The 20,965-nt window shown below is 41.8% G+C and overlaps 1 protein-coding gene across 1 annotated transcript; it reads left to right on the top strand.

The window, feature by feature from the left end:
* Window positions 1-1,036: 1,036 nt before the first annotated feature.
* On the top strand, window positions 1,037-4,187 carry LOC121812594 (snaclec subunit B-like). The gene has a single exon (XM_042215196.1). The coding sequence runs from the start codon at window positions 1,052-1,054 to the stop codon at window positions 1,808-1,810; it is 759 nt and encodes a 252-aa protein (XP_042071130.1). The 5' UTR covers window positions 1,037-1,051; the 3' UTR covers window positions 1,811-4,187.
* The last annotated feature ends 16,778 nt before the right edge of the window (window positions 4,188-20,965 follow it).

Raw genomic sequence — 20,965 nt, 5'->3', positions numbered from 1 at the left:
ACAAGACAATAGACACCCAGGTTAAGTTCATTATGCTCCTCTCCTATATCTCTCCCCCGCCTGCAGAGTGAACTCCTGGAGACCAGAGGACTTCTTCAAGGATGTAACAGCCTCCCCTCGAGTTGAAGAGCCCTCCAGTTGGCTCAATGCACCGGAAGCCCCTCACGCCAGGGCTGAGCCCCCATGCACCCACCCGCCCACAACCTCGGCAACACAGCAGAATGCTCGCCACAGGCCCACCCAGGGGCAGCTAGATCAGTAACCTTTCGTCTGTCAACACAGACCCTCCCCCAGACCCGCTGCATGCAGCCATGAGGAAACCATCATCTAAGAGCCACCAGAGCCCGTAACCAGGTCGTGACCACAACCCCAGGTTGAGCCCGCCAAGGAAGATGTTTCTAGGGCATCCTCCGACGCCCCAAGCCTGTCCCTGCTGTTTCAGTTTTTTTTTTTTTTTTTACCTCAAACAACTATCAACCTCAGATAAGAAAAATGAAACTAATCTTGATTTTCATCTTTAATGATCCAGAACCAGATATCCTGTAGTGACCAAGTTCATCCATTATTTAAATAAAAGACCCCTGCAGACTACTTAATTGGGTTCTTAATTTGTTTCTTTCTTCTTATTTTTAGAAGATCAGATGAGGTGTCAATGCATACTAATACAGAAATACAGAACGTGAAAATGTTCACAAACAAGCACCAGACATAAGATAAAATGGTCATTCAGGTTTAGATCCACTTCAGAATTCAAAAATCTTGCTTGTTTACTTTCTTATGACGAATTAATCACACTGTATTTGTTAGATTCTTGTTGCAATTCTACTCACAAGAGGACAATATAAACATGAATTGACCAAAGCTAAAATACAAATGAACAGCACGTGTGATTTGTCACATGGCTGCTAAATACTATAGGTTCAGTGAAGGGAAGGGCCGCCTCAATGCAAATATTTTGTGACAAATACGAAAGGCTCACAGCTTTAACAAGTACCATCCCTCCTCTTTTAACCTTTATCATTAGAGCAAAATACTTTAAAACAAGTAAACAATGGATCTATTCTTCATGTGCATCCTGCTGAGCTTCTCTGGAATTTTTACAAAGTATGTTTATATTGAAGATGAAAAGAATTGGCAGGATGCTCTGACACACTGTCGGCAGCAATACACAGACCTGGCTCCTGTCAGTAATGAACAGGATAATCTCAAACTTCAGCAGCTCTCTGGTATTCTCAATAGTACATCCTGGCCATGTATCTGGATAGGAGCGGAAAGAAATTGCTCCAACAGGGAGCAATGGCTGTGGTCAGGGGGTGGAGTGACTACCACATGTTTCTGGTCACCAGGTGAGCCTAACGACTGTTTCGGTGTTGAAGACAGTGGCTGTCTGCAGAAAAGCGGGTGGAATGATGCAAACGCACAGGAACACAAAGCATTCTTCTGCTACCGCGCAGTAGTAGTGGAGGAGCAAAAGACTTGGGAGGAAGCTCTAGAGTACTGCAGGGAGCACCACGATGACCTGGCCAGTGTGGCATCTGAGACCGAGATGCTGCTTATCCAGAGAGAACTGAAAAAACATAATCCCGCTGAACATGTCTGGATTGGTTTGCATTTCTTCTCTTTGGTTGGACAGGCAGGCTGGCTGTGGGTGGATAGGCAGGAGATGGACTACGAGGCTTGGGATGAAGGGGGGAAACCAGCATGTCCTGATCCCAGGATGGAGTGTGCAGCCATACAGGTGACAGAAGGGACTGAGGGTGTTTGGGGGGCTCATGACTGTGAAGAGAAACTTAATTTTGTTTGCTACTGAGGAAATATGCTTTGCAAAATCAATTTTAAATATTCATTTTTGTTACTATAGTTGCTTGGTAGTGTCCTTTGTTCATTGTTCATTTTGCTCCTTGATGTGAATTTCTTGACAGAAGTCTGGCATTGGAGTTCAACTCTGTAAAATGAAATAATAACAATATTTTTTTTAATGTGATGCCGTTTGAGATTATCCTTTTGTTTGCATGCAGAGTGAACCCACACAATTTGCAGTGACCAGAGTTGTGTGAAACTCTGCTTCTCAAAGAGATTGAATTCCTCCGGCTCTACTTTATCCAAAAGTAAAATAAAAAAGCTGGATGTTAAATAATACAGAGGTTTAAAACAACGCGTTAACGAGCTAACCGTGCTAACACGTTGACGCTGTGCAGCCCCACGCACGTGGCGATCCACGATAACTTGCTAACGGAGATTGTCCTCATTAATGCGGTTATGGCGTTAATGTCAGCATGCTGACAGCACTAATAATTATATGTATAGCTAGGTATGTAGTCTATTCAATCTGACTTATCAATATAATGAATGAGCAATGTACTCTAATCAATTAAATTCTTTTAATGCCTGTATTTTTTTGGCATGATTCACCTTTGACCCTGGCAAACTAGTCACAGTGTGTGAGGTTTCCTGCTGGAATGTGAAAGATATGAATAAGACATCATCGACCCATCACCAGGCATGATATTGAATAACAGAAGCACTATTGAGTATATTGTGATTGACAAACACTGAGTCATCAAATGGACATACATGGTGAAGTTGCATTACCATTAGCGGGGGGAGATCATAGGTTTTAAATGTTATATATGAAGCTAAGAAGTGAGCAAAAAACATGTGAAGCACATTCCAGGGTCCTTAATTGCAAGAAAGGATTAAGCTAGGTGGCTTAAGATGTGTTTAAAAAAAATCTATTTTCTGATTTCAAAACGCTTAGCTGTGTCTCTAATAAAACCCTCTGTAACTTTGCTCTGCTTCATTTCAACAGCATCAGGTGATGTTCATATGTTAATTATTGGTTTTCTTCCATTTTTGATCTACTGCAGAATACTTTTAAGGGGTTATCTGCTTTAAAAAGCCAGGCCTGGAAAATCTCAGTCATGTTTTTCTGTGTTTTATCCTCAGCTACTTTGACATAAAAGGATCTGCTGTGATGCGTGCACATCTGGCAAAGTGTCAGCTTTGTTTATAAAATATGTAATGATAAATGATCAGAATTATAATATTTCTGACTGTCTGAGTCAAAATTGAATCGAAATTGAATTGAGAATCGAATCGAATCTGGACCATCAGAATCAAATCAGTTATAGAAATTAGTGACAATATCTAGCCCTATTTATAATGTCTGTTTAAATGCTTGTCTGTGATTATTTTCATGTTGCCTCGAAATACAATATCTCCCTCTGCTGTTACATAAAACTTCTGCATGTGTGTACATGGAGAAGTAAAGTGTAAAATGGACACTCACTTGTCTATTACATATTTTGCAGTGATTCTCGGGTTAACTAAGTGAGACATACAGAAAACTATATTAACATGTGATGGATTTAATGGATGATCATGTTAAAGTACAACATAGAAAAGAAGATAATGTAATCATTGTAATGAATGACTGAAGTTTGCTTCAAACCATTTGAATAAAGGTTACACAGAGAGAGAGCGCAGAAGGGTGAGGCTTAGTATAGAAATACACAGTCAAATCATACAGTGTGGACATCAAGGAGGGGAGGAGAGAGAAGAAAAAGAACAATACAAACACCATGCCAACAAAATGAGTTGTTCTTCCTCTAGTTTTCTGTGATGGGCAGAGAACTTCAGAAGATCTAGCCTTGGGAGTTCATTGTGGGAAATTACAGCAAAAATGCCAGAGGATAAACCACCGCTGAAAAATTATAATTATAATGGAATACTGATAATAACATCCGTGCATATGCATGTACACACCTGTGCATTCATACATGTGTATGCCAAAATAAAAATAAATAAATGGGTATGCATCTGTGTATAGTTAAAAAATTAATTAAATCAGATAATCAAATGCCAATATTAGTAAACAAAACTGGAAGAAATTTGTTGAAGGAAGGATCGAAAAAAATAAATACATCACAAAAGGATGAAAGAAAAGAAAAGAAAAGGGAAGGTGCAGCTCATAGAACACAAAAGAGCTGCTAGAGGTAGCACTGTCAGAAATGATAGTCCTATGTGTTTGCTGACTTCTAACATTTGGCACCATCTTTATTTTCTTTAGACTGTGATCAGCTAGCTATGAGTTGCCCCCAGGCTTTATCACAACCACCAGATTCTGGGAAGAGAGTCTATTTACCGTATTAGTGATGGGATTTCCGGCTCTTTTTAGAGAACCGTCTCTTTCGGCTCCCAACCGGCTCTTCAGGTCGTTTTGTTGCTTTAATTAATTTATTATTAACAACAATATAAAATTATGCACAAAAGGAATTACTAATGTAAAAAAAAAAAACAGTGGTTTTATTTATAAATGTTTATATATAAATATATATGGTGGCCCCTAGAGAGAAAGCACGTACAAACTCCAAAACACCTTTCTAGAGTTAACTGAACTTCCAAAGCAGAGCTACCTAGATCACTTAAATTACACAATTAAAAGCATGTGTGTATTGTTTGTGTATTTATACACAAACACTCATATATATTCAAATAATTTAAAAAAATGTTCATTTACCTGTTACCACCACACATCAAATCTGGTACTTCCTGGCTTGTGTAGCCACTAAGTAACAAAAGCTCAACACTGCCCCTAGCATCTTGGAGCACTTCTGTTGCGTTTTGTATGTGTTTTGGAGTTTGTACGTGCTTCTGAGTTTTTACGTGCTTTGTCTGTAGGGGCCACCGTAAATATATTGTTATTTATTCACTCCACATAAAAAGTAATAAATCAATCATATAATACAAAAAACAACTATTTACATTTCATCTTTTAGCTAATTTCATTTTCAGCTTTTTCCTTTTAAACAAATTTAAAGTGAAACAACACAAAACACTACAAACGACAACACAATTAAATATAAATTCAAATATGAAAACAAAAAGAAAATGCACATTCTCTTTCCCTCCCGCTCTGTTCCTGTGCTACTGCGAGTGTAACTACCGCCCCTCCACCCAGCGCAAGCACAAGGCTTGTGTGCGGAGTGAAGTGGGAAAAAAGTGCAAGAGAGAGGGTGAAAGAAAGGAAAAAAAAAAAAACGGCTCCCAATAAATAGCCGGCTCGTGTCGTTCACTTCAAAGATCCGGCTCTAAGAGCCATTTCGATCACGACCGACACATCGCTATACTGTATTTTCCAGACTATAAGGCAGGCACGTGCAGGGGGGGGGCTAGAGGGGCTTGAGCCTCCTGATGGGTGCCCAAAGTGCCCTTTTGTTGAGGCAACTTTTTAAAAAAAAATTTATTATTTTTTTAATGTGTGTGCGTGCGGAGTCCTGTCTGTGCCCCTCAACAATAATATTTAACTATTAATCACAGTTTTGCTAAATGAAAGGATCTGGCTTGCATCAGTCACATGATCACATTTAACCAATGATCGCCCGAGCCGGGAACAAGCTCACAAAGAGCACGCGCATTTGTTGCGGTCCGGAGCTGTAGGAGAAACACAAGTTAACTCAGAGACACAGACTGATGCGACAAAACCAGTAAGTAGGTGTACAGCGTGTACAGCATGTGTGTAGTGTATAGCACCCAGGAGTATTAGCTTATTACGTACACGTTGGTAAGCTGTCTTGTTGCAACTGACGAACTGAAACAAATGAGCGTACTGTGTGTGCAACAGCGCGACAAACATTACCTGTCCTTTTATTAACTGCACATGTAGTGCTGGTCATAGCTGCTGGCTACCTGTGTAAGGCTGTCATGGGTCTGTAGCTCTGTCACCGTTTTAGGGAACATATTTCGTTTTAAAGTAAGTTTCCGGGCTTTTCCTGCCTTTCTGGAGGGATTATATTTCACTAAAAAATGATCTAATATGCATGTCCACATAGTTATGCATTATTATAATTATAATATTTTTAAAAAAACACGCTGTATTTTAAAGAACATACATTAAGCGGTAAATGGCCTGTATTTGTATAGCGCTTTACTAGTCCCTAAGGACCCCAAAGCGCTCTACACTACATTCAGTCATCCACCCATTCATACACAGGTGATGGCAGCTACATTGTAGCTACAGCCACCCTGGGGCGCACTGACAGAGACGAGGCTGCCGGACACTGGCGCCACCGGGCCCTCTGACCACCACCAGTAGGCAACAGGTGAAGTGTCTTGCCCAAGGACACAACGACCAAGACTGTCCAAGCCAGGGCTCGAACCGGCAACCTTCCAATTACAAGGCGAACTCCCAACTCTTGAGCCACGATTGCCCCAAGAAGCAGATTATATTAGATTTATATTTTAAATAAGACAAAATTTGGATTTTACAGCAGTGAAATTATTGTATCTCTACAGTTTAAAAATGTAATAAGCTTTGCCCCTGCACAGAGTGGATAGTGAAACAAATGGAATCATCATAATGACATTATTTCATATTTATTACTTCCCCCTCCTCTTTGCTTTATTATTGTAGCTCTAGTAATAAATAATAATATAAGGATTCTGGATCAGCACCGAGATGCCCATAGTATATACAGTATTCTGAAGAAGGTCTAAAAGGTCACTGTGTGCGCGTGCATGTGTGTGTTTTATGTATATGGATTTTTTTAAATTATTACAATGATATAACATTGTCCAGACATGCCTGGTAAGGACATGAGGAGGAAACAGTAGGAGCTGTGTGAGGCTACTAAAGGCAGTGCTATAACATTTTTCTGTCATCATTTTATTTTAGATTAAGTGCAAGAGTTGTTAGGTGTGGATAATTAGATTATAGTTTATTGCAATAACAAGTGTCATGATCCTGGGTACTTTTGACCCAGCGTTTTTTGTTTTCTCTTCGCGATTTTGGTTCTGTTCTTCCTCTGGTTAGTGTTTACTCTGTTCTGCCCATGTGTTCCTGTATCTAGTCCGCGTTTCTTAGTTTGTGTCCTTTCATGTGTAAGTTCCTGTTTTATTGTGAAGGTCTGCGTCTTATGTGAGTGTTTTCAGTTTGCCTCCTTAGTCTCGTCATGTTAATCACTCCCAGCTGTGTTTCCCACCTGTGTGTAATCTCCCTGTGTTCTCTGAGTGTATTTAAGTTGTGTTTCTGTCTTAGTAGTTGCTGGTTTGACTGTGTTGTTTCCCCTCGGTCTCCCTGCATCTCTCCATGTGTATTTCCCCGGATCTCCCTGCATCTTCGTTTCTGGTTTGTGTTGTTAGTTTACCCAGTTTAGGTTTCCGGTTTCATGTTCACCCACCATTGCTGTTTGTACCCACTCCTGTAAATAAATACTCACCTGCACCAGAGCTGCCGCCTTTTGGGTCCTTCCTCCAACGCCACACGGCTTGCCCCAGCAAACCGTGACAACAAGTTGTGCCTTGTTCTCAGATAGACAGCAAGTGGAGAGTGATATATGAAATGATGGGATGGAAGAAGCGAAGCAAAGAGTGATTCACAGGCAGAGCCTAAATTATTTCTCACAGTTTTTTCTTGCCTTATGGTTCCAAGCGATGTCACCAACCTTTGCATTTTGTTATTATCTCCTGACACTTGTTTAATCAGCTACCATCTCTCCTATGGACTTTTTACTGTCTACAGTCTCAGATTAACACAGCCCTGCCCTCCAGCACTATCCACAGCAACCCCTCAACAGCAACATTGTACTCATCAGGTAAAACATCGGCTACGTTTGCTTTGCCTTGTTGCCCATATTAGATTCTTGATGAATGTGCGTTGATGTTATTCAGCCTGGTGCAATGTGCCCCTTTTTAACTTTGAGCACCCGCCCCTTTAAACCTCTCTGCACGGCCCTGCTATAAGGTGCACTTAAAATCCTTTAATTTTCTCAAAAATCGACAGTGCGCCTTATGTATGAATTCTGGTTGTGCTTACTTACCTCAAACTGATTTTATGTAGTACACAGTACAAAAATCTATCAAAAAATGTTTTAGTTTGACTTTGGTAAGCTACGAAGCCACACCACTTGTTAGATTGCTGGAGCATTACGGCTGCCGTACTCAGGAGCCTCGCGAAGTAATCTGGGTCCAAAACTCCGTCTGCTTCAGGTCCCAAAGTCAAACGAACACTGCGGCATCACTAAGAGTTAAAAACTGTCTAAATTCTTACATCTTTAATAAAATGATCAGCGTTGCTGCTTTACCAGGCTTAACATCCAGGCATCCATGAAAACAGAATTTATTCAATTTAATGGAGTTAGAAGTTAGCAGGAAGTTATCTCGCTAGTTTCCACGTAAACATGATATAGCATGTTCTGACTGAGAGATTTCTGAAAGAATTCAAACGTACAGCTCTGCTATCACTTCCGACATAAATGAAGACAGAAAACTAAATAGCAGTGACGTTTGCAGGGTTACTGAAGTTGGGCTAGCTGGTATATAATGATGTGCTATGTGATCGTTAGCAACACAGCTATGTTAGCATAACATAAACACAGTAAAGCTTGAGTATGATCGCTAACTTTTTTCCCACTCAATAAAAGTTAACATGAGGGTTCCCGATGGTTAGGTACAAATTCAATCAGGATGCTGTAAATGGACCAAACTTCAGTCAGGACAAGGACAATACGAGGTTGGTCATTAATATACTGCAACAACATGGGAATAGAGCAGCTGTGAGAGAATTCAGCATTCATGAATCAATGGTACGGAAGTGGAGGAAGGAAGAAGAATGAGTTGAGTAAAATTTTACTTATCTGACTAATTTGTTTAGCTTAATGCACTTTATAATACGGTGCACCTTATGTATGAAAACAGACCTGTTCATCGACAGTGCACCTTATAATCCAGTGTGCTTTATGGTCTGAAAAAACCGGTAAATGGCAGCCAGATTACTCTCTTCTTAGTACAGAAAACACTGGACCGTGGAGTTACATAGTTGGTAGTTTTCTGCTCTCACTCATTGTCAGAGGAGTCTTGCTGGAGATGGGAACATTCTGAAGAAGTCCTCAATCCTGTTGACATGCCTTCTTCAATGGAAGCTGAGTCTAGGGAAAGTGGCAGCAGAGAGAGATATCTGTTCTTTACTTCTCTACTTGGAGCGCTGACCCTATGACCTGAACCTGTTAAGGAGCAGACAATGGATATGAGAAGAGGGTTTGTTAGTTTCTCTCTCTGACCACTGCAGGGTGCTGATCACTCACTTATATTTTCATGTTTTTGTTTTCACTTCCTTTTAACATCAGCAGAGTGGGTGCTTTGCATTTTGCATGTCCTCGAGACACCAGTTGCATCTCTTCCTTATATCTAAACTCCAGCCAGTAAACATTTAATTGAGTGGAAGGTGAAGGCATATCTACACAAATTTTTTAACAAGTATACATGGATTTTATATTGCTGTCATATTCCTATTGGCGAACACAGGAACTACCCAAAATTACAAAAATACAGAATAAAATTTCTTTTAAGTCCAGTTCTGTGGTTGTAAAAGGCCCTGCCTGCCTTTCTTTTAGTTAACATGGAACTTTTATGAGTTAGGAATGATAATAAGATAGGAAACAATTAAAATAACAAATTAAAATTTTCGCAAGTGCAAAATTTGTTTTTCTGTGCTGAAATATTAAAACAGTCTCTAAGGAGTGCAGCACAGGAACAAAATGTTAATTTGGGGGGAAATTTCTAACAAAACTGTTCTGGTCTTTGACGTGTGTGTTCACATTGGAATCAACTGTGTGAAGTGCAGACCACTAACCATAATAGAGACCCATGGTGCTTCTTCTCATGACATGTTTCTGTAGGAAATTTGTTTGCATTCCACTTGACCCACTCTAGATTCATGCTACCAGACACTTACTACTGTCAAATGTTTTCTAAGCCAGTGTATCATTTAAGGTTTCCCAGAAGCCATTTCTCTCTCCTGTGGTGGTGGTTCTGCCTCACAGGAAATACAAGAATGTTGTCCCCACTGACTGAAATCAGGGGCTGTTCTGTCTGCTGCAGGCATGCTAGTTTACTTGACATTTTCTATGGTGCTTCATTGTAGTATCTTGTTTTTCTTTTCAACTCTCCACATCTGCTTTGATGGCATATCTTTAATGAATGCACTATGAGGCCAGCTTCTATAATATTAGGGGATCAATTTGGGGCTTTAAAGCACGTTTGTAGCACTTGCATTTGCGAGCCCAACATTGACCATAGGGTATATCCTTGGGCAGTTTGCCATCAAGCATCATGACCACAACACAGCTGAGCAGTCAGGGCCATTGGGTACACTGTTGGCTTTCCTACACAGGACAAAACTTCAGTGTTAGAGAGCTTGTCTTTCCAAGTGACTGAAAACAAATGATGCTGCTGCATTTGGTCAAACTGCCCAAGCTTCTGGTATGAGCACTGTCCGAATTCGAAAATGTTGAGCAATGGAACAAACAAACAGAGGCCCAGAAGAGTGCAGTCAAACAATGATTTATTGAGTACATGCGTGGGAAGATGTATACTGCAACACCAGCATCGATCTTCACCGAACAGCTCAATTGAGAATGGTTTTATTCATGTCAGGGTTCAACCCCTTCTGCGTCACAAATGAACATAACATGCATCAGTTACAGTAACTAATCAATTAATCGACTCTTTTAATGAGCAGAACATGCAAATGTGTATACAATGATTATAGCTGCACCTGTAATAAAAAGGTTAATATGATACCAGTAGCTTTAATAAACTGTTTAATGCAATGTTAATGATAAAGAATATATGGTAGCAGTAAAATAATTTCTGTATCTCCACAGCACCATGTCACAAAACCCTATATGAGAAATAATATGAACACAGCTCTGTAAACCTTGCACTTCATTAGACACTTGGTAGTTGAATATTTTATGATCGGACAGGATCTGAAGCAAACCAGAAGCAAAGCAATATTTCCTGACATGAAACTTGGTTTCCGGATCAATGGAGGTGATAGATGTATTTGTGCTTTCTAACTAGCAAAACAGCATTAAGTTGAGTGTTAGAAATACAGATGACTAGGGATGGGTACCGGTGTCGGTTCTGACATAAACGGTAGTAACCAGACCGAAAAGCAGCGCACATTTCGGTGCTTTATTTCGGTGCTTTTTTTTCCTGAGCTGTGATACACTTTAGATTCTAGCCAATCATTTTACGTTTCCTAGGATAGCAGGCGGGGCCAGGTACGTACGTGCTGTTAGAGCAGAGCTACAGATTAAAAATGTCCAAGGCGAAGCGGTCAAAAGTCTGGCTGTACTTCATAGCAAAATATGCAAACTCAGCAGCCTGCAACAAGTGCTTTAAGCTGATACTGTGATACTGTCAAAGGAGGTAACACCTCGAATCCGATGAAACACCTGGCGACGCATAGCGTTTTTTTTAAAAGCCCAGAAATGCGCCGTATTTGATAGCTTGCTGCGAGACCTCACACCGAGCACATCTACTGCGGGTGGGTTGCCTGTTATGCAACATCCCCCAAAAACACGAAGAGGAGAGTCCTGGCCCCTAGCCCTGCCAGTGTAGCAGAAATGATGACGGATGATGGTGGCAGCAGCCGTTCTTCTCTGCGTGAGTAGCTAATTTACGTTGAGTAGGCTAACCACGTTATTACATTAATGCATGTAAGGTGAACTAGCAAACATCATCATAGCTACATGCGGCTGTCTTCTTGTTTGATGGCAGATACTCCCTTCACCCTGGCCAAAAAGGCTAAAATGACCAAAGAAAAAGTGGAAAACAGTTAAACATGAGAGGTTTTTGGACAAAGTTTGTGTTTTTTCCATTGTTTAAGCACTGCTTCCAGCCAAGAGTGATACCATATATGCCCCATAGCTGCAGAAAAGGCTAACATTGTTATCTTTTTACAAAAAACAGCTGAACATGAGAGGTTTTTGGACCAATTTTGTGTTCTCCATTCTTTAAGCACCGGTTTGAGCACCGTTTAAGCACCGGCACCGTTTCAAAAGTACCGATTTGGCACCGGTATCGGATAAAACCTAAACGATACCCATCCCTACAGATGACTGGATCTCCGTACAGGAAGTGAGATGATGGCTGGTATAACCAAAGTGTTTTTGCTGCCCTAGTAAAACAGCTGGTGACCTTCTGCAGTTCATAGAAAGAACAGCAAGAGCACAATAATCTTCAAACTGTACTTCATGGGTTACTATTTCCCTGATTGTGGTACTTGGGCTGGTTCTTACAAGACTGAGAATTGTTAGGTGAGGCTGTGTGCAGGCAGGAATAGGACCCAAGGTGCAGACTCCGGAGACAGACGTGAACTCAAAAAGGCTTTAATTTGGTACTCAAAAATATAACATAACTGAAAAAACTCAAAACAAACTTAAACTGGAGGAATGACAGAACACACAGCTAAGAAAACGGTAGATCGCGACACGGACACAGAGAAACACAGGGCTTAAATACACAGAGGGAGCAATCAGGGAATGGGTAACAGGAGGGAAACACAGCTGGGGCAAATCAGGCCTAACGAGACAAGGGGAAGCAAAACCAGACACATTAACATCAGACATGGACTTTCAAAGTAAAACAGGAAACACATAACACAGACTGAACAAAGACACAGACTCATATGCAGGCACTACAAAGGGAACAGAGACGTGGGAACAGGGCAGACACAAACACTGACTGAACACGGGGATATAGGAACTTAAGATACACATAGACACGAACTAGACAAGGGGATGCAGGTGATAGGGGAGACATAAGCCATAAGACGGAACTCAAAGAAACCAAAAACTAGAAAGTATAAATAATAACATAAACTCAAACACCCTGGGTCAACGACCCAGGCATCCTAACAGTACCCCCCCCTTAAGGGCTGGCTTCCAGACAGCCCAAACCAAAACATCAAAATCAAAAAAACCAAAAACAACCCAACCAGGGTGGGCGGCGGGGGAAACAGGATGGAGGGCTCGAAACAAAACAAGGAGCCAGAAACAACAAAACAAAAAAGCGCAAACACTGGAGCCCGGAAAACAACAGAACAAAACACAGAAACAAAGTCCAAAACAACAGCACCAAGGCCCAGGCAAAGTCCAAAAGCAAACAAACAAAAAAGTTCACGAAAGGCGCAGAGGCCCAGGCAATAGTCTCAAAAAAGTTCAGGGGGCCGGCCCGGAGGCTGACAGTCCAAGAGCCCAGAAAACAGTTCAGGAGGCCGGCCGGGCGGGAGGCACCAACGGCGACGTAGTTCAGGGGGCCGTCCATGACGGCAATGACGTCCAGTCATCGGCCGGACAGGACGTGCAGGACCTGCGGGACGAGCAGGCCGGGCGGGACGAGCAGGCCGGGCGGGACGAGCAGGCCGGGCGGGACGAGCAGGCCGTACAGGAACAGACAGCATGGAGACCTCAGGAGAAGACGAAGCTGAACACTCGGAGGCCGGACCAGGCGGAGCTGCAGAGGCAGAGGCCGGACCAGGCGGAGCTGCAGAGGCAGAGGCCGGACCAGGCGGAGCTGCAGAGGCAGAGGCCGGACCAGGCGGAGCTGCAGAGGCAGAGGCCGGACCAGGCGGAGCTGCAGAGGCAGAGGCCGGACCAGGCGGAGCTGCAGAGGCAGAGGCCGGACCAGGCGGAGCTGCAGAGGCACAGGCGGAGTAGACTCGGAGGCCGGACCAGGCGGTGGAGCCGGTGGTAGCTGAACGGGCCCCTCGGACCCTCCAGCGGAGACAGGTGGCTGAAGCGGTTCCTCGGACCCTCCAGCGGAGACAGAGGCTGAACGGGCCCCTCGGACCCTCCAGCAGGAAGAGACGGCTGAAGCGGTTCCTCGGACCCTCCAGCGGAGACAGGTGGCTGAAGCGGTTCCTCGGACCCTCCAGCGGAGACAGGAGGCTGAACGGCCCCTCGGACCCTCCAGCGGAGACAGGAGGCTGAACGGGCCCCTCGGACCCTCCAGCGGAGACAGGAGGCTGAACGGGCCCCTCGGACCCTCCAGCGGAGACAGGTGACTGAGCAAACAACTGAGGCGGTAACTGAGCAGGTGACTGAGCCGATAGGTGAGCTAATGTCTGAGCTATGGAGAGAAGTTTAAGTTGTATTGACTGTTGTAACGATGGCAGTAATGGCGGGTGAGGTGGTGGATTAGCAGATGGTTGGACTAGGTTGTCTGAGCCTACAGATCCTACAGAAAACTGCTGGACGGGCTCACCTGAGCCTCCAGCGAGGTCAGAAACAGGTGCAAGTACCTGCCGGACACCAGCCACTCCCACCCGAGGAGAAGGTACGGGTGCAGGAGCTAACTGGTTCCCGGTCATCCTCACCCTGGGAGCCGGGACAGGCACAGTCAACGGCTGGGCAGCTGCAGTCCCCACCCGAGGAGCTGGTACGGGTGCAGCGACAGGCAGAGGCTCAGCCAGCCTAGACACCTGAGCAGGGACCAGCTGGACCTCAGCCTCCCTCACCTGAAGCACTGAAACAGGTGCAGGGGAATGCTGGGCCTGAGCTGCCCTGGGAGCAGGAACACAATGGTGCGAAGGAGCAGGCTCAGCAAACACAGACTCTTCTAAAACGTTTTTTAACTTCCTACCACCACCACGTCTAACAGTCTTAATAGTCTCAGTCTTAGCAGTGTTCATATGATTGTTTTTTTCCAGCTCCGAGGAACGACAGCAATCACAACTCACCACCGGGAGTTGCTCCGCAGAAAAAGAGTGGTGACGGTGTGAGCGTCGCCTCCTCCGGGAAGTGGGAGGTGGCGAACTGGGCTGCGAATCCTCCAAAGGACCGGGCTGCGATGAGGAAGCAGAGAGTTTGTGAAGCTCAGAACGTGGCAGACCCAAAAACAGAGCGAAGGACTGCAGCGGAGTGAGTCTAACGTCCGGTGTCACATAATCTCTCTTCCTCCGCCGCTTAACTCTCTTGTCGGACTGGTAATCCAGGGGTGAAGGCGGAGGTGTAGCGACTGGAGAGAAGGAGCACGTGCTCAACCTGATCGCCCGAGGCATAGACGCTGGCTCGGCCGTAGCCATGGCAGTTTGGAGGCTGCGGGGCCCTCCCAAAGCCAAACGTGACCCATAAAGGGTGACTGGAGCTCCTGGGCATGCTCAGCTTCCTCCCTCACGATCTCCTTGAGGAAGGCAGAAACTGCGGGTCGCTGATACCACACGGAGTCTGCTGGGTCCATGTTCTGGTCGCGATCTTCTGTTGGGTGAGGCTGTGTGCAGGCAGGAATAGGACCCAAGGTGCAGACTCCGGAGACAGACGTGAACTCAAAAAGGCTTTAATTTGGTACTCAAAAATATAACATAACTGAAAAAACTCAAAACAAACTTAAACTGGAGGAATGACAGAACACACAGCTAAGAAAACAGTAGATCGCGACACGGACACAGAGAAACACAGGGCTTAAATACACAGAGGGAGCAATCAGGGAATGGGTAACAGGAGGGAAACACAGCTGGGGCAAATCAGGCCTAACGAGACAAGGGGAAGCAAAACCAGACACATTAACATCAGACATGGACTTTCAAAGTAAAACAGGAAACACATAACACAGACTGAACAAAGACACAGACTCATATGCAGGCACTACAAAGGGAACAGAGACGTGGGAACAGGGCAGACACAAACACTGACTGAACACGGGGATATAGGAACTTAAGATACACATAGACACGAACTAGACAAGGGGATGCAGGTGATAGGGGAGACATAAGCCATAAGACGGAACTCAAAGAAACCAAAAACTAGAAAGTATAAATAATAACATAAACTCAAACACCCTGGGTCAACGACCCAGGCATCCTAACAAGAATATTTGATTGTTTTCACAAATGATTTGCACAAAGGTTCTATTCTTTTCTTCTGTTGAAACAAAACATCATGTGTTTATTTATTATTTTTAATTAATTTAGTTTTTAGCTATTTTAGTGTCTTGAGAAAAAAAGAAAAGAAAAAAACTAAAGACAAACAAACAATAAAACCCACCAATATCAAATCTATTGTTATTGTTAAGCCACAGTGTTATTGCTTTTCTGCATTCGTTTATGGCATACAAGTGCTTAGCAATAACACTGTGCCTTTATAATATTTACATTTATGCTAATCACTGATGATGTTTTAAAATGTATTAGTTTGTGTTTACCTGGAAACAAAATAAATAGGTTTCACATTTGTATTTACGTCATCTGTATGCATGTGTGCAGGTAAATAAATTCAGGAACATATTTTCCTTGCTTTCAGTCTTGTGTTTCTGTGTCCATAACACTTTGTTTTCGTGTATTTCATTGTTATAAATTCAGAGCTGTGTCCTTCATTGTTTTTAATGAATTAGCACAATCATAACACCAAGTTGACATATCTATCTTTCCATCCATCAGTCTAATGAGATCCGAAATTTATGTCTTGCCCTGGAGATCAGGTTTTTTGATGGGAACCTGACTCGTTATTCTATTGTGTTTAAGTTATTTGCACATTATTCTGATTGCAGAAACAAAGCCATGTTTGTCCTTTGACTTTGTTAAAGCCGGTTATTCTTGTGCCGTGTCTGTAGCTGCTGAGCTGTATACAGAGACTCTTGAGTACCTGAAGTTCTTCCTTTTTTATGTGTTCAAGTGACCTTAGTATCTTAGTAACCAACCTTTTTCATATATGAGCTTGGTTCAGACAATATACTGTAAATTTATTTATATTATTTTGAATATCTATATGATTGTTACATTTTGTTTTTCCTTCTTTTATCAGGTTTCTGTGAAAATATGGCTCATTGAAAAAAGTCCTCATCTAGTAATGCAAAAAATTGAGCCACTCGGTCTGCTGAGACCTGGTTTGGACGAAATGGTTGTTGTACTTTAAACAAATCAATAATTTGTTTAGCATGCTCTGTTCCAGTAGATTACATCTGTTTATATCTGCTCTGGGTTTCCACTCATCATACCTTGTTTTTAAATCTAGGAGTCCGCCAAAGGTCACCATCAACAAAATCACCGAAGCATGTCAACCTTGTTAAGAGACATTTTTGTGAGTGGTTTTTTTTTTGTAATTATAAATGAAGGTAATTTACTTTGCTTAGAGTCTTTTGTAACTGCAGGCGATGCCATAGGTCATTTGGCATTCACTTCCATATTAACCAGAAAAGCAAGAAAAATGACCTGAATCTAAAATTCTACTTAAAGTAAAATTTCTTGAAGAAACAATTAGGCTAAACATTTAACTTATGTTTAATCATCAAGTAATCTTTATTTCACAGCAGCACATTTACAAACTTGTTTGCCTGCATTTTGACTAGAAGTTTTTATACCTGCTGCAGTGTAGAGAACAATGAACTGTTTTCATCATTTTTTCAGTCAGCTGATTTCAAAAGAAAATACATGTTATTTAAAAAAAATGGTAATAAAGTAAAAGGAAACAGCAACTGTGCAACAGCTGTACTGGATGCTGACTGATTCAATGAATGAAAGTACTGCCCTATGCAAATACGTTTTGACAGACAAACATAAAAAGTCAAAGCTCCAGCAGATATCATCAAACCTCTCTGTATCTTTGTTGCTCTTGAGAACTCTTTGAAGCAAGACAGCAATGAATCCAATTTTTCCCTGCATCCTGCTCCTGCTGAGCTTGTCTGGAACTTTTACCAAGTATGTTTACATTGAGGAGAAATACAGCTGGAAATAGGCTTTAGATTACTGTTGCCAGCACCATACAGACCTGGCTCCTGTTAATAATGAGTGCGACATCCACATACTTCAGGAGCTCTCCGGTGGCACAACTGAAAAGATCTGGATAGGACTGATAAGGAGGTCCTCAGACAAAAACAAATGGTTGTGGTCAGGAGGTGGAGAGGTGTCCAGGTTTTTCTGGGAAGTTAAACAACCTGACAATAAGAGTAATGACAATTATGGCTATACTGAGAAAAACAGGTGGCATGATTCAGACGGAGGTGGTAAGGAACACTTTTTCTGCTACTGGCCAGTGGTGGCAACTAAAAAAAAAACTGCAGGGAGCACCATAACGACCTGGCCAGTGTGGCATCAGAGACCGAGATGATGCTGATCCAGAAAGAGCTGAAGAAACATAACACCACTGAACATGTCTGGATTGGCTTGCGCTTCTTGTCCAGAGAGTGGCTGTGGGTGGACAAACAGGAGATGGGCTACGAGGCCTGGGGTGATGGGGGAAAACCATTGTGTCCGCACCCCAAGATGAAGTGTGGAGCCCTACAAGTGACAGGAGGGACTCAAGGTGTTTGGGAGGCGCATGATTGTGTGGAGAGACTCAATTTTATTTGCTACTGAAGTTGTTTACTTTGCAAAATGAATTTTAATAACATTTTTGTTTATTGTAGTTAGTACAGTTTGGTTATTTATATCGCCTGTTTCATTTCTATCCTGTCAAAAAATTATGTAAGCTAGATTTTTTTTTGAAAGAATTCTATTTCAACTTTTTGTTTTGATGTGTAAATAAAAAATGTCTATGTTGATTAAATCAAAAACAAGCAAAACAAAAAGAAAAATTTAATTGTTATTTCTCCTGCAGCAATATCAAAGTTCATTTATACTCAGTTGTAAAAATGTGTCTGTTTAAATGTTAATTGTGCAGCATAACTGTTGAAAATATAGTTAGACCCAAGCACAGGGCCCATGTTAGCTTGGATATTTATCATATTTTAATCTCTGGTGTATTTTTTCCTATTTCTGTCTTATCAAGTTAAACAATCTTAAGCTTGTTAAAAATAAAAATAAATCTCTTTTATTCGTTTCCTCGAGAAATAATATTTTTTGTTACCTTTGTATGGGACCCTCGAAGAAGGAAACATCAGGAAATGCAAAGAAATCAACAGGCAGATGATTTTAGTAACCATTTTTTTCTTGTGTTTTTAAAGTGTTTAAACGTTTTTCTGTCTGGTTAAAATTTACAGATACAGTGTTTTTTAAATGTTTTGAGCCACCTCACATTTCTTTATATTTTACATTATATTTTAGGAAATGGGAAGTAGGTGCAGGAATTTATTGAACCAAGCACCTGTGTTTGCACAGATGTGAACAGCAGCTACCTATACAAAAGCACTTATTTCATTTATGCCATGTAGTCAGCATCTTAGGGATCTGATAGCAATAATTTAATGATTAAATTCAGACCATTAGCACACAACATATACAATAATAATTTGACTTTTCCAATCTATAAGAGTCTGCAATTTGAGCATCTTTTATTAATTTACTTTAAGAGCTGTCTCTGCCAGTGAAAGCTAATCTGAACTTTTGTCTCATTATTATTATTGGCATAGTTATTAATATTATAGTTATGATTATAGTCTCCAGCGTTTTCAGCCCAGGGGCACTCCCAAGATTTGCTGGTTCCCCCAGTGCCCCACCTCCTGGCAAAATAATTTTAAGAAATGTGAGCACAAGAGAGAGGAAGTCACCCTACTATGAATTGAAAACATTAACTTCTTATTTCAAAAAGATTATTATGGATTTCTTATTCGGTTTTCATATGTACCCATTTTCAGTGATATCAGCTTTAACAGAAAAACATTAATTAGGGATATAATTCTTTTCTTTCTTTCGTTTTTGCCATATATTATAAGTAACCTATATTTGACAACAGCATAATAAAACTGGAAATTCTGTTTTCTGTGTGCCACCCCAATGTTTTAGTAACTCCCCCCCAAATGCCCCCCCCCCCATGAAATAAAATTGTACACTACATTGGAGTAGAATGAAGCATGCACACGAAGTAATTTTGATTCGTTTATTATGTTTGTTCATGTGGGTCCCACTTTTCTTACTTTCTTTGTTCAGTTGCTTTATTATGAGTCACAGAAAGTGGAGTGTTGCCAAGGCACGTTAAGGCATGTCTGTTTAAATGCAAATACTTAAGAGGAATTGAGGTAGATAAATGATCTTTTTTACCACCAAAGGATTACAGGGTAAACAAAGCCATGAAACAATTTGACATTCAAATAACACTGGAGGAAGAAAGGTGGGGACAGCTGGTGAATCTAAGGTCACACAAGCCTATCATGTTTCAACATTTACACAAAGTAGGCACATGGGAGTTTTGATTTTGAGTTGTTAAGAAAGAGGGCTTTGTTTTTCTACCCTGTAACACCACCAAGTCATTGTCTGTGAAGCTTCTCAGTCATCCAGGGCATTGTTTCTTCAGTTCAAGGGTCAAGTGGTGGAGAGTCCCAGATTTAAGCCCTGTGGATGTGTAACCTCAAGAGGAACAATGGACCCGCTAATGATCCTCTACCTATTCACACAAGCCAAGGTGTGAAGACGGGTGAAGGTGACCTTGAACTGAAGAAGCTTCTTGGATGAGAGGTGAAACATCTTCAAGCAACTTAAAGAAGTGCAGACACTTTTCTTTCCAAGCTCCTTAGACCACAAGTCATTGGTTCTGATATGTGGATGACACCTGGGTGGAAGTCAAATTTCAGGATGGACCACAATTCACTGATCACATTAACTAGTTAGACAAATACATCATGTCCACCAGGGAGGATAAGGAAAGTGGCAGGTTAGCCTTCTAAGACTGTGAGATTTCCATCAGTAATGGGGGACATTGAAAAATTGATGTGTACCATAAACCTACACATACGGAACAGTATTTAACCTCCTAGGACCTGGCGTCCAAATATGTGGACATCACATTTTGGGTTGTCTAGACCAAAATACGAGATTTTGCTCTACAAGGGCCTGATATCCACTTACGAGGACATTATACTGCCACTGTTCTATCGAAATTTAAAACAATTGTCCTATTTGAATCTCATTTTTCTCATAATCAAAAATCAGGTAAAAAAAAAATCTGGTAATTCTTTGTTTTTAAATTCATCAGGTCCCAAACAGCCACAAAAGCCAAGAGAAATTAAAAATGCATGCCATGAAAGAGTTCGGGTATTAGGAGGTTAAGGTTTGATCATCTGCTAGAGCACAAACTGGGTGTGATCAGGATGGTACAAAATAGAGCGAACAGGGAAGCAGAAGAACATCACATCAAGAAGGCTCTGAGTAAATGTGGTTATGCCAGTATGACATTTGTCAAAGCTGGGAAGGCGGCTAAAGAAAGTTCCAGCCGATCCAGGAGAGAAGAACAACTGCTCCCTTAGCGACAAACGT

Source organism: Haplochromis burtoni, unplaced genomic scaffold (genome assembly GCF_018398535.1).
Source record: "Haplochromis burtoni strain Fernald_Lab_line unplaced genomic scaffold, NCSU_Asbu1 Contig_676, whole genome shotgun sequence".
Lineage (NCBI taxonomy): Eukaryota > Metazoa > Chordata > Actinopteri > Cichliformes > Cichlidae > Haplochromis > Haplochromis burtoni.
This window is presented reverse-complemented; position numbering and strand designations above follow the sequence as displayed.

What these genes read in the sequence shown, in the direction of transcription:
- LOC121812594 (XM_042215196.1), top strand. Translation starts at nt 1,052, where the DNA reads ATGGATCTATTCTTCATGTGCATCCTGCTGAGCTTCTCTGGAATTTTT.